The sequence below is a fragment of the Anguilla rostrata genome, chromosome 3, assembly GCF_018555375.3.
Source record: "Anguilla rostrata isolate EN2019 chromosome 3, ASM1855537v3, whole genome shotgun sequence".
NCBI classification, from domain to species: Eukaryota; Metazoa; Chordata; class Actinopteri; order Anguilliformes; family Anguillidae; genus Anguilla; species Anguilla rostrata.
This window is the reverse complement of record NC_057935.1, coordinates 19,598,143-19,613,182: the sequence shown is the minus strand read 5'-3', so window position 1 is coordinate 19,613,182 and position 15,040 is coordinate 19,598,143. Positions and strand designations below refer to the sequence as shown.

The 15,040-nt window shown below is 41.6% G+C and overlaps 1 protein-coding gene across 5 annotated transcripts in view; it reads left to right on the top strand.

The window, feature by feature from the left end:
* LOC135250411 (low-density lipoprotein receptor-related protein 1B-like) overlaps positions 1-15,040 on the top strand; it is a 398,366-nt gene that overhangs the window by 225,970 nt on the left and 157,356 nt on the right. For all 5 annotated transcript variants that reach the window (XR_010328923.1, XM_064326657.1, XM_064326656.1 and 2 more), the window contains 5 exons: positions 4,191-4,322; positions 6,238-6,465; positions 7,433-7,607; positions 8,582-8,676; positions 12,194-12,343. Coding sequence is in view for 4 of the 5 variants with exons in the window: in XM_064326657.1 (XP_064182727.1) it covers positions 4,191-4,322; positions 6,238-6,465; positions 7,433-7,607; positions 8,582-8,676; positions 12,194-12,343 (780 nt within the window). In the remaining variant the exon portion in view is untranslated. The remainder of the gene's footprint in view (positions 1-4,190; positions 4,323-6,237; positions 6,466-7,432; positions 7,608-8,581; positions 8,677-12,193; positions 12,344-15,040) is intronic.

The following is a 15,040-nucleotide window of genomic DNA, read 5'->3' as shown; positions in this document are numbered from 1 at the left end:
TACCAGCTGCTCAAAAATAGTCTCCATTAATGACTTTATTTTGGCAACTTAGAAAGTGTAATTGCACGGTTAATTGTCTTAGGAGCTTTTGTGTAGCATGATGATTGAAGCTAAAAACCCTGAGTGGGTATTAGAGCTTTGTGAGGTATGGGTTAATTTTCCTCTCTTGGGTTGAGGTTATCATAAGGTTAGCAGTGATAACCATCTTCTGTCTGGAATAGGCAAAGATAAATGTCAATGCATAAAACAAGGGGCTGACAAATTAATGTGTCCCCACAGAGTATGTGCATGGGTTCCAGTACACATGCACCGTGTAATTGAGTCTGGGTGTCCTGAACACATGCGCACGGATGCACGCAAGCTTATACACGCGTGTACTTTGTTCTCACACGGTGCTCGTGTGCACACGCGCATTCATACGTGTTCATATGTGTGTTTCTGTGTGTGCATATTAGCGTGCATGTGTGCGTGCACGTATGCATGTCAGGGAGTTATACGTCTATGACTAAGAATGTGGACCTTCTTTCAAACCACTGACAGATGATTTCAATAATCCAGTGGTGGAGTTTCTTTGCCTGATCCACTTCCTGACACTCTTGCTGATGTGCCAAGACATATTGACCAGCGTGTGTAACTCTTTCCTTCCTTTACTAGTGCATTGATAAGAATGAAAGGCCCTTCATTTTGCAGAAAGTTATCCTGTTTTACAGTATGTATATAATGACATCAGGTAACTTCTTGACACTTTTGATTTTGCTATTGGCAATCCCTCCACAGCATTCCTCTTTGAAATTAATATTGATCATTGTTTCATCGTGTCAAATCCTGCTGTACCTGTGATATTGGAGGTAGTGTACCAAACTGGTTTCAACATTGACCATTTAAAACAGACCGTGTGGATAAAAACGGCTGCTTTCTCTGAACGTCGACTTGCCAGCTGCCCAGCTGTATGTGAACGAGTGTATCCATTTGCAGCCATGCAGTGCATCTGCCACCCTACTAAAATATCATATCCCCTTCTAAAAATTGGGCAAAGGGGTTTAGACATGATGGCAGTTAATTCTTAACTTTTTTTCTCCTGTTTAAGCTGACTTACGACTGCACTGAACAGATAAGTGCGGACAAATTGAACTGCTTCACGAAAGAAGCCAATAAGCACGCCTAATCCAATTTAAAGCACCCGGTGGGGGAAAGGGTTATTAAAAGACTCCAGATACCAACTGTAGCCATTTCACATGTGGAATTGAGAGAGAGATGCAGATTCTCTATTTGGCTCAAAAGATCTATAACAGGAACGAGCAGTTTGGAGACAAGAGCAATGGTATTGCTTTTTTCTTGTGCCCCCCAGCAGTGTTGAGGTTGTAAATACATTATGTGTGGCCAGGGATAGTATGTGGGGATGTTGGGTGGGTGGGTGGGGTGGGGGTGGGAGGGCAGGGGAGAAGCAGGGGGTTTAGTGGAAATGAATCTATGAACTGGAACATAGAGCTGAAATTGGAGATACAAATGCAGTTTCTGTCTGCCTGTGTCATAAAATGGAGAATGCTTCCCTGGTCTGTTGGTTTGACATTCAGCCCTTAAGCCCTGCTTTCCATTCTTAAACTGTGTAACAAATTTCATTCAGTCAATTGCCTTTGTACACAATATGTTTCTTTGTTTGACTGAATTGGCTTTTCATCTTAAGATGGAGAACACAGGCATAGCTAAGTTTTAATAGCCTGTTTATACCTTCATAGAAAACATAAGCTTATATATATATATATATATATATATATATATAATTTTTTTTATTTTTATTTTTTATTCATGGTTATAAGGCCCATATGTAATTAATCAAAATGCAGAGAATCTACTCTGGTATGTTTTCTTTTAAAGCAAAAACAATGTACATTTCAAATACTTCTAATTATGTATTTACATTTTGCTTGAGTCTTTGCTTGAATCAGTAACTAAAATGTTATTACATAGTTATTGCATGCTTTCTGTCTTATCTAATTTTGCAAATATGTGTCCTGTATTTGATATTCATTAGCAATAAGATTAGTGGATTTTAATGTATTCTACTGATATAAACTGGTATTAGCAGTCCAGACAGTTAATTCTAAGCCTTTGAAGGTTTACACGCTTGTCTGAGTGTGTGGTGCATTATAAGTACCACTGGTTCCCTGGCTCAGGAACATCTGAGATCCCTGCCTGTACATTGGTGGTGGTTTTCCCAGAAGTCAAGCTACTAGATTTGTAAATTTGCATTTGAGTATACATGCATACAGAAAACAAATGCCCATTGTAGAATTGGGCCTTTGATGTCAGTCATTTCTCAGAACAATTTTTTTTTTCTTTAAATTTAGGAACGGGAATGTATGATTTTTAAGTCCCGGTTCATCAAGTTTAAAGTATTGGCTTTGGTTAATCAAATCAGTTGTAAAGTCAGTGTAATTTGTCAGCAAATTTGGATTTTGGCAGGCTAGACCATTTAGTGTGGTGGTCCAAAATCAGCAGACTTCAGAACACACCCTTAGCAATGCAAAAAGTCAGCAGAAGTGGTCAGGGCGTACAGTTTTATAGAAACCTTGGATTCTAAAAGCGTATGTAATAGCAGTTGACATGACAGTTTTCTGTCCACGGATTTAGGGCTTGGTCTCAGTGAGGCTTATTTCTTAAAGTAAAGGTCATGAACTGTCACCTGCTTCAGAGTAAAGAGAATTTTAATCAGTGAAGAATAACTATTAGATGGTGTTGGCATGCAGAGGGCATCTAGAATGTTAACCAGATTGTTGCAAGTACAAATCCCAGGTAGTGATCCCTTGTGATGTCGATCCTTCCGGCAAATATATGTCTGTGCATCGAGCGAAGATGGGACATGCGTTTATGTCCACTCCATTTTAAAACATCGTATGGGGACCAACACAAGCTGCTCTTATGGAGAGAATGGCTGCACTTTAGAGCTCGGGTTAGCTGTGGTCAGGAACTCGGGCCTGTAAAACAGGCGCTCTCACTTGTCTAAACACACAGCTGCTCTCAGGAACATGCGGGCAGTATTTTCCTAATTTTGAAGCTCAGGATCACAGGACCACTCTGTTTTTAAAGCAATTGCGGTCAAGGGCGGAGCAGGTGGTTAAATCTTAAAAAAAACATTCTCTTATTTGGAAAGTCAGCAGTTCTGTCAGCCATAGGAAGTCAGCAAATGTCAGATCAGGAAAAGTATATTTATACATATTTAATATAAATATATAATTATACATTTATACATAACTTTGTTTTATGCCAAATTTTGCTAAGTTATTTTCTCTCTGAACTTTTTAGCGTAGCAAGTTTATTTACGTTTCATTCATTAAGTCAGACCTTAATTCGATTGTTTTCCCTGCTCGCAGTATAAGTGTTTTGTGTTTCTTTTTATTTAGTGCCAAGGAGGTGATAAAGTTAGTTAATTACACCTGAAAAAACATTTAATTTTGGATTTCGGTGTATCCAATTTAATCAAGGTTACCAGCAAGCACAGCTCACCACGGGTGAGGAATTATACAAGCCATTTGGCAGAAACTGCTTTAAAAAAAGAAAATAAAAAAAAGAAAAAGCAGCAAATTGAGGTCTCACACTGCAGGTGTTTAATAAGTTAAATGTATAGGTTTATTTAACATCCTTTAAGGAAACAATTTGTTACATGTGTCGTAGAAAGGTGTTTCGTTTTTATTGTCCATTGTCCCCTTCCTGCAGATTCACATAATTGAATTTGTGCACCTTGCATTATCAAGCAATTTTCACCTCCTAAGTTACAGTGCCATTAATTAATATTTAGAATTCATCATTTCTAAATTAGCGTCAGGCAATTTAGCTTGTCAGTGAGCATTAGTTTTTGTTTTGGTCATTGCTTCTCAAAATGAATTTAAGTAAGCCAACCAGCATGTGTTTGTGTTTTAAGTGCGTATTGTGTAGCGGTGGAATGCTATTGTCAGGGACTCAGGTTTGTTTTCAGAATATCGATATCAAACCTTTTTCATCGCATCTGTGTGAATGAATATAAAATATGTCAAGCACATAGGCCTATATTCACGTAACATGTTCAGCTCCCAGTGAAAAGAGAAAGTGTTTTTCATTCTTCAAACGATGTTGCTCGCGATGATGGTTCCTCTGGAAAAGGGTGTTCTCAAAGCTGTTTAACAATTCACTGCTTCCTCTCCTGCACCCTCCAGCCTCCAACCCATGCGCAGGAAACAACGGGAAAGGTCCCTGCTCGCACCTGTGCCTCATCAACTACAACCGAACAGCTGCCTGCGCCTGTCCTCACCTGATGAAGTTGGCCCCCAACAACAGGACCTGCCTCGGTGAGCCGCCACCCGCCACCATCTCCCACGTCTTCATTTATTCATTTCGGCATTCGCTGGATGCTCCTATCCACAGCCACTTACCTATAACATTACAGGCATTTAACAGATGCTCCAATCCAGGGTGACTTACAAAGGCTTTTACATTTTTAAATATTATCCATTTATACAGCTGGATATGCACTGAAGCTATTCAGGTTAAGTACCTTGCTCAAGAGCACAACGGCCCTTAGGTTACAAGGCCAGTTCCTTCGCCATTATTCTACACTTCAACCCTGTACATAGGTCGTTGCAAGTACAAGTTTAGGCAACAGTGTGCCGATGCTCAGTCATTAGCTTACATAGAAGCAGCAGTTACATAAACATACAACATTGAGTTAAGTACTGTAGTAGCTGTAAGAGGGCTGAGAATGTAATGCTTTGAGTTTTAGAGCAAGATAAGTATCAGTTATTCAAAATGAGAAGTGCCAGTCATTCAGGGCAAGAAGTATCAGTTTGTCAGGAGGAGAGATTTCAGTCATTTTAAGCCATATGTGCCTGCCATTCAGAATGATAGACGTCTGTCAGTCAGACCGAAGGAGAAGTGTGAGTTGGTGAGTTAAGAGCACAAGGTGTAAGTCTTGCAGTGAGAGAGATGACTGCCATTAAGAATGAAAGGTGTAGGTCATTTCGAGTGAGAGATGTGAGCATTGAGAGTGAGAGATGTCCGCCATTCAGAGTTTAGAGATGTCAGGCATTAAGAGTGAGAGGAGTCTGTAATATGGAGTGAGAGGCTGAGGTCATAGGCTGGGATGAGAGTATCAGGCTATGTTGGTCAGAACGGGAGAGGCACTGTGGGAAAGCAGTAGGTCAGGTGGTAATATCCAGGTTCACTCAGCAATGAGAGAAAATCCCTCACTCACGATTCACAGGGCTTCTGAGCTTAAAGGTCTTATTTGATTCCTAATATCTGCTGGTGAGAAGATAGGAAGTCATTCCACAGCCCTTTGTGAAAGTCTTGGTTCAGAATACAGGACTGAGCGCCTACTTTAATATCAGGAGAGACCAGCCAACTTGAACCAAAGACTCTTTTTTGAAGAGAACATTAATGACTTGGCATATAGAACAAGCTCAGGTCTTAAGGTCATGCAGACGTCGTGATCCGTTAGCTCAGATATTTGACATTTTTTCTCTACAGTCATTAGAACTTGAGTTAGTATAGGGATTCAGACAGGGACATTGTGTTTTGGACTGTCAGCTTAAGGAACAAGAAAATAATGTCAGCCCTTCACATGAGGAATACTGGATATTTGATGTGATATATAGTAAATGGAGTACCAATTATTTTTTGAATTAACCATGTATGTTTTTGGTAATTTTGGATCAGATTCAATGCACCAATGAGCTGTACCGTAACATTGCTTTATCGAAGGTGTCAAGTCAGTATTTTTGTATTTTCATGTTTTGGTTCCCTGTCTGGGGTTCAATCTGAAGTCTGTTAAGTGTCCTTCAGCAATCACACAATCTTTTTTCTCAACAAGTGACCTTAGATAAAGAAAATAATTATAATGAATGAATTAATTAAATAAGCTGGGAAATATCTCAGGGATGAATTGGTTCTTACAGTTTGTTTAACTAATATTGTTTTGGAAAGACAAATATTCCAAATGTTCTACATTGCGTTGGACATCCTTTTGATCGCAGTCTGTGTGATTAATGCAGGCAGCATTTACCCCTTTGTTGCCAAGTCTCCAGAGAAAAGAAACGGTGCTCATTTTGAATTAGTTCTTGTGGTCTATTTTGGATTTCCTTCACACAGCCTTCACAGTTCATTATGAAGCCTTTGTTTGAAATTAAAATTCTTGATTCCATATTCTCTTCAATTACAGTGATCAGTCACCCCTCTAAATTTTGCTTGCTTATTTTCTCTTGACAGTGCTGAAGAGGTTCCTCCTCTATGCCAAGCGGTCAGAGATCCGCGGCGTGGACATCGACAACCCCTACATGAATATCATGACAGCCCTGACGGTCCCGGACATCGATAATGTCACAGTGGTGGACTATGATGCCCTGGAGGAGCGCATTTATTGGACGGACGTCAAAACTCAGACCATAAAGCGGGCCTTCATAAATGGGACCAGCCTGGAAACAGTGGTGTCGGGAGGTAAATCAAGAGCCCCACCATGCACTTTTAGACCTCCACACTTTTGAGACCTTCACCAACGTCGCCACCATTTGCTAGAAGTTTCCTGAGACGCCCCTGGGATGGCATTGGGCCCTGTCTTTGGGAGCTGCATGGAGAATGATGCTCCTAGTCTTCCAGTCTCTCAGTCAAGGGTTACAGCGGAGACATTATGCACTGTTTGTGATCCCCAGGGTTGGGAGGCTGATGGGAAAATCGACTAAAATGAAGTCTTTCGCAGGTTAGCGCAGGATTAAGGTCAGGAATCGCGGTGTCCTGCTTTGATAAGAGGAGGCCTGAAGCTCCCCCCAGCACACACCCCACCGGGCAGTCTGTACGGGAGGCTACTAAGCTGGGGGAACACATTTGATTACAGCCCTGAGTGAGGAATGAGATGGAGGGATTGCGATTGTAGAGTTGTGGCAAAAGGTTTCAGGGGAAGAAATGTCTGAAGTATTTATTTATTTATTTATTTATTTAATTTATTTTTAAACAGCCTTAACGTAATCTGTTTGTCTAGTATATACGTTAGGAACTGGAATCATAGCTCCAAGCATGGTGAGTTTTAATCCTTTCCACAGAAAGCATCTCAAAATGCTGCAGGAAATATTTAGCCATGTATGAGGAATGTTATGTAGATAACTTGAAGATCAGTTTAACAGGTTAGTGGCACATGCAATAATTCAGTGTACAAACACATGCAGCAAGGTAGGGAAGTAAACAAATGCAGTATGTTCTCCTGCACGGTGTGAAAAGAAAAGAAAAGAAAAATGTTGGATGATGTTGCCGTTTTTTATGCTTTTGTGTACAGAACCTATTGAGATTTTCTATCATAACCTTGTGACAAGCCCTGCCAAGACAGTTGATCTTTTTTTTTTTCCCTTTCTTTCTATTTGCGGGGTGACATTTTTTCATTTTTATTTATTTATTTTTTCCCACTTTCTCCTAGATATAGTAAACGTCCGCGGGCTTGCTTTAGACTGGCTGTCGCGGAACATGTACTGGATCAGCTCGGAGAGCGACGAGACTCAGATAAACGTCGCCCGTTTGGACGGGTCTCTGAAAGCGGTCGTCGTCCACGGGATTGACAAGCCCAAGTGCCTCGTTGTGCACCCGTCCAAGGGGTAAGCGGGCTAAACAAATATCTTTAAGGCACTGGATTTTCTCACCTGTCTGTCCCCCTCGCAGGTTAAGTAGAGGAGGTCTAGCGTAGTCCTTTCCAAACAGTGTAACAGATGAATAATCGGTGCCTGGCACGTCTATATGGGGGTATAAATCAGTCAGGGTGCATTCAATTAAGGGTGAAGAGGGAGCAGACATATGGACGGACACGGTCTCTGAGAACGTGTTTACTCTAGCTCTTTCCAATTTGAAAATGTCAGCGACGGCTGAAATGGATAAACTTGTGACAGTTTGATCTCTCTCCGGCCCGACGCTCGGAACGGAAAGTCAGAAAGCAAACAAACTTTGTTTTTTAGGTGTTATCAGAAATTATTGAAGGTATTACTCTGGTGAAAGGTGTTTATCTGCCCAGATTTAGGATGGCATTTTTATTTTTTTATTTTTTTTTTTAACTTTATTTATTTATTTGTGCTGTGTCATTTAGCTTAGTGTATCTGAGGCATCCCTGAAGGGCATCTGTCACAAAATGATTTCATGTGAACTGTCTGTGAAATCTAAAAGGAGAAGGACCGCTCCGCTGATTCAATCTCTGAGAAGATGAACACTCTCCTTCATCGTCCAAAGTAACGTGTGGATTAATGTCCTCAAATCAATGTGTTGTGACACTCAAAAAAAAGTTGTGGTTTGATGTAGGAGTCTGCGATGGAGGGGGCTGCATGTTATTTCCTTACGCTCCTTTAATCATACCGACGGGCATTTTTCACTTCCTTTTGGCTGAAAATTACAGTATTTACTCTAGTGTCTATGCTGTCTGTCAAATGAGGAATGTGATGGGACTTGCCTTCTGCACCGTGATTTCAGCTGCAGTCTTAATCACTGGATAGGTCTGTAAGCGTAATGCAATGCAGTTCATTCAGAGTGTGGCAACGCAGATGAGTTTAATAATGGTGGTTGTTTATCGTGTTGTTTTTTCTAGGAAAATCTACTGGACTGATGGTAACACTATAAACATGGCGAATATGGATGGGAGCAACAGCAAGATCCTGCATCAGAACCAGAGAGAACCAGTCGGTAATAACATTGCATTTGCTGCACATCACATTCATTTGGTAGGTGCTCTTAAGGCCAGTTTACAGTTAGGCGATGTATGATCATTGCCACTGGCGATTATCGCATTTGATGGTTCATCGCAACAACTTATAGTTCATAGTACAGCGACGGACTATTTGTCATCGTTGCTATCATCGTTGTGCCCTTCGCTAAGAATTAAATTGCATTGAACTTTGATCCCATCTCTGGCTCAGTTGTCATGACAATATTATTATAGAATGTTCTCATCTCCTGTAATTAGCAAGGTTTTGAGTCATCAATTGGCTTAACCGTTTTTTTTTGTTATTCGTGAACCATCGTTTTATTGCATAATAAAGGTATGCATACATGTACTGTACTTAAATACTAGTAACAATCCCCCCCCCCCCTCATCTATCAGAAGGAAAAAAAACCCACCCTCCAAATCCAATGGCGATATGCATTCATCAGGCCTTAAAACTCTTAATTTGTTTCTTAAAAGTATTGATATCGAACATTACAAGAAAGAATTTGCTTTCTTGGTTCACAAATAAAATGGAAGACCACATATTATTTGAGAGTTAGGGATGCATATTCATTCAAATACCCAAATAAAAAATTGATTTGGCTGTTTTATTTATCTATCTCAGTGGAATAATACGGTATGGTATTAGCCTGTCAGTCAACTTGTAACGTTATATCACCAGATGGGAAATTTGATAGTTACTGATTATATGGTATCAGCAATGACTCGTGTCATTTAGTTGAACTAAATGCCTTGACATTTTAAAATCGTGGTTCATCTTGGTCAGACGTAGCTTGACACATTTACACACAGATAAGGAATGATACTGTTGACATAAAAAAAGCCAATATTGACAGATTGCTGGATTTTCCTTAGAAAAGAGAAAACAGTTTGTCTCAAATTCCTTTTTACATACTAAAATACAATAGAGCTTTTTCAATTACTTTAGTTATGTGTTAAATAACACTGGTTTGGGGGATCTAAACCTTCCATATGCTCTTTAATGACTCCAGTTCTGTGATACATTCTTATCGGTTACATGTTTATACATTGTATGAGCGACAACGTTCAATTTCAAAGTCGAGCGAATGCTGGTGACAACGTAGCGATATCCACTGGCCAATCATACATCACCTAAATGTAAACTGGCTTTTATCCAGACTGACTTGCATTGTGAAGATTTGGTATGGTACCGCTTCAACTCAAGCTGTCAAACTCCACTGCCAACTCCTTTGTTTGATTTATTTGCGGGGGTTAAACAGAGCTTTGTCCTAAAATAAACTGGGTACAGCGCGGTACATCCTCTGACAGGCTCAGGAAGTGTCCCATGGCCCTGTCTCCATGGCGACAGAGAGGAGAGTATACACGGGGTGTCAGCATCCCTGACGGGACAGCACCAGATGTTCCTGTTCTTTATCAGTCCCTGTGGTGGCATGCAGGACCCTGAGCTGCAATGAAACGCCGCTCTGCTTCCAACACAGCACTCCCACCGCACATGCACACAAACGCACGCATACATGCACACGCATGCACACCCATACACACACAAACACACAAACATATACAAACACACACACGTACACACATGCACACAAACGCACGTATATACGCACCCGCATGCACACCCATACACACACAAATATACACATAGACACAAACATATACAAACACACACGCACACACATGTACACACATACACACAAACATGGACACACATGCAGACACACACACACACGTACACACAAACATGGACGCACATGCAGACACACATACGCAAACACACATACACACACAAATGCACACAAAAACATACACAAAGACGTGCGTGCACACACACACATGCACACACACAAATGTACACACACACACATACATACACAAACATGCACACACACACACACACTCGCACATACACGCAATCACGCACATTCACATTCACGCACATGCAGACACACGCACACACACATGCGCACAGACGCACACACCCGCACATGCACACACGTACACCATGTAGCATGCTCTCACATGCGGAAACACCTTGTCAGTAAGTCAAACGATGGCATGTTCGATCATATCGAAGAGGCCTCTGCAAGAGGTCAGCCCGACCTCCTTCGTCTAGCTCACAGGGCTGTCTGGCCAGCGTTATCCCTCGGATGATATAGGCCCAGGAGGACATCGCTCTGAGAGCACTGCTCAGTCATTCTCCCCTGGCCCTGCCCTTACCTCTGAAAACACACTAGATTTATTTTGATTTTCTATCAGTTACTGTCATAAAGCTCAAGGACAAATGCCCTGTTTCTCAGACGAGCTGACCCCTTTTCTACGAGACCCCCCCCTGTTTGCGCCGTAAATCTGACACGCAGGCCGTGCATATGATTACGAGGGCAACCGCATTTTAAATAATGGCAATTGTAATTACAGCGTACACTGGGGGAATTGCGAAAATGAATTATAATGTACAGTGGATTCTGACCTTTGCTGCTTCAACAGTGCCATAAATAAACCCTTATCGCTGTGGGACACGGCAGATCAAGAATATCCCGGAACATGTTCTGAATAATTTCAGCGAGGTTCTTTCGCCTCCGGCAAATTCCGGAACCGTTGTCATTCAATGAGATGCACTTCATTCTCTCAGAAACCACTTTAAATAGAGTTAAGGTCACTTTTTTGGTCAAACGATATTCAGCGTTATCTTTTCGTGGCTGACTTTTATCAGAGCTGCCGAGTGATTTTTGAAGTCGCCAGTAATAAGAAAAAAGGCAATTTGGAAACCTTGCCCGAGGACACGGAGGTAATGGCGGTGATCTCGGGCCAAAAGTTGATCCATAGCGATCATAGCTGCTCCCGGTGAATCCTTTCCTCCTCCTTAAACAGATTCAGGGTCAGTTCTGGGCTGGCTTTTGTCCTGTCACATTATAGTTTGCCCTCATATGTGAACAATGAAATTGCAAGTGAAAAAAATATGTCTGTCTACAGCTGAAGATGTACAACAACACTGTATGGCAAGTGTACAGTTATACATGTTTTGATATAAGGGTAACTGTGTGTGAGTGTATGTATGTGCACATGTGTCTGTGCAATATGCATACTGTGTGTGTGTGTGTGTGTATGTATGTGTATGTGCATATATAGATGAATGCTGTACATATGAAACTATATGAAACATTAAAAGATTAGCCGGTACCTTCAGCTGGTCAGTTTCTCAGTTCACAGCCCTGGCTTACTCAACATAGTAATTTGAAAAATAAGTATCAAACAGGAAACACTGACAGTGGTGAGCAGTGATACACAAGTGTATGCATCACATGCTTATTAGCATAATTGTATTGCATTACAGTCCCTTAGCAGACGCACTTATACACAGTGACACACAGTAGTGGATAATATCAGTGTTACTCGTGTGTGTGCGTGCGTGCGTGCGTGTGTGCGTTTGTGCGTGCATGCCTGTTTGTGGCCACAGGACCTTACGACCCCTCCCTCGCTTTCCCATTCCAGGTCTGTCGATAGACTACGCCATGAACAAGCTCTACTGGATCAGCTCGGGCAACGGAACCATCAACAGGTGCAATCTGGACGGCAGCAGCCTGGAAGTGATAGAATCCATGAAGGCGGGCTTAACGAAGGCCACGGCCCTGGCGGTGATGGGTGAGTGGAGCCTGACCGCCGTGCGCCTGATACCGCTATCGATTCGACCGCGACACAGGAAGATTAATTGGCACCAGTTAAGTGCCCTCTGTATGAAGCTGTCTGACCGGGGAAGGAACAAGGCGGGCCTGTATCATGGTTCGATGAATGAGAAATGGCTGTGTTGGGGCGTAACTCAAAAGATCTGGCAGCGCTTTTAGGCCTTATGATAAATATTGAAGCATCGTGCGTTCGTGAGAGGCTCGCTATCCTTGGCTTTCAGATTTGTTGTTTCGGATTCCATATTTGAATTTGCAGTGTTGACGTTAATATCTTGTTTGTTAAGAAATCTCGCTTGTTGTCCATGTAATAGTTCTTTGTTAGTGCACGGCAAATAGATTTTTGTAATATTAAAATAATTTGAACTACTTGTAGTATTATGCAGCAAGATTAGGCAGGATGAGGGAAATGTGATTAGCTGCCGATGGGTGAGCTTTTCTGTAAATCCGTAGTTAAATTCTTTCCCTTGTATATCATGGGAAAAAAAGGGTTGATATGTTCAGCTAAATCTCTGGATTCTGGCACAGGGATGGGCCCCCTTAGTCCAGAACCAAATCCTGGCCGTGCCGATGCCTCTTGTGGCTGGAGGGGGGTCGGGGGGGGTCGGGAGGGTTGGGTTGCACGCTGGCCATCGGGAGTGAATCCCCGGTTGGATGAACAGCCGCAACCTGCCTGCAATAACCCAGTGAGGCCTGCGGAGTTAAAGTCAGGCGGCTGGCTCCAGTCACTTTGGAGGTTTGCGCAGTGCTAGCTCGCGCTCCCCGGAATTGCTTCCAGATGTTACGGTGCCTATCTCTTGGGTACTCGCAATACCCTAGCGATGGAGGAAAGAAATGTGTATTTAAAAAGCTGTTTAAAAAACAGGTTAAGGACAATTATCAGTTCCAAGGTAATTGCTCTCCCTGGCCTGTTGTCTAACTCCCAGGTTGCCACCTCTCCTTAGGCCATTACCTGTGATTTAAAGGAGGTGCATTAGAGGGTGTGCTGTTGACTTTGCTAACGCCTGCTGAAATGCCCTTGGTAAAGACTGTCGGCAGTGATATCGGAGGGGAAGCCAGAGGCACGCAAACACGCGGAGATAACACAGGTCGCTTCAATTGGCCAAAAAGATAAGAGCCTGCAGGTTGACTATGGATTCCATACCGCGGAACCTGTTATGCATGACAACCGAGTCTTTGACGCACACGTGTATGTACGTGCATGTATACACGTGTGTGTGTCTGTGCATGTTTGTATTTGTTTTTTGAGTGTGCATGCGTGTGTATTTCTGTAGCTACATTTTTTTTAAACACTGTGAACGACAACAAAAAACATTTTACTACTTCTGAAATGCATTTTCGGCACATTCAACACACGTGCCCGTTTCCTATATGTCTGTGTGTATAAGGGTGAGGGTAATTCCATAAGAGAAGATTATGACACGTGAACTCACCCTCCTCTCCAAAAAAAAGGACCACCAGAAACTGCCTCTCATCCCCAGTTTCATTCCTTTCTTCCTGTAAGAAGTTTGCCTCTAAAAACAGTCATGCAGTGATACAGAGGGGTGTTGCGTAGCCAGACTGGAAAGGGAGAAATGTCTTCAGAGGATGGATAAGGATATTTTTCTACATTAGACAGAGGACATTAACGGCTCTGATTGTGAAACAGATGGAGCGGTATAACGAACACCGTCAGGTTTTAAAAATAATTCATTTCGACTCCAAGCATCTGGGTTTTAAATTACGTAGCGTTTCCCAACATATTCAATTTGGGATTTTGCTAATACATTGATACTGTATCTCTGAGGAGATGATCTGGATGATGTTGGCACTGCCGGTGGAAAGAAATGTTAGCGATTTTTGTTTCTGGGCTGCTGTTTTGATCCGAGTGCTTCGAGGAATGAGCACTCTGAGATTCCATGATTTGCTTTGTCCTGAGAAAAGAAGCCAGTGTTTGTTTGTTTATTTATATATTTATTTATTTCCTCATTTACTCATTTGATGAAAGAGGGGCCATTTTAGCATTTCCATCTCTGAATCTCCCTTTCTCTGAATATTTTGTAAAAGCCACTAATAAGGGATTATGAGAGCATATCTCTTCTGGCACACTTACTTACAAAAAAAAAATATATATATATATTATTATTATTATTATTATTATTATCTGTCTCAATGGTTGACTGCATTTAAGTTGGTTGACTGTTTCCACAGCAATGATTCATTAAACCCCATGGCGGTAGTCCTGTCCTCTTAAAACCAGAATAAACAAGCAGAATTGCCACCTTAGAAGGAAAAAGGGTAGGAAAAAAAAAACTGGAAGCAGACGTGTTTAATCATAAAAGCTCCTTGCCGAAAATGTGTTGTTCATTAAACGCGAGCGCGGCAGTAAGACTAATGTCTCACTTTCAGAGAAGTCGTACAGTACAGCAACGCAAAAAGCGTCGTGCTCAGTGAGAGAAATCCATCACAATTAATGAGCCTTTGTCAGATAAACAAAATATATTAGTGATTACATAACATTTTTCAGACCAAAATATCTGTTTTCTGTATCTTTTAAAAAGGAGGACATTTTATACAGAGCTTTTTATAGGTTACCAGATATTTTTAGTTTTTATACTTGAAACAGTTTGGTTACTCACAATACCAATGGCAAGTGTGCAGTATGATGTGTGTGTCTGTG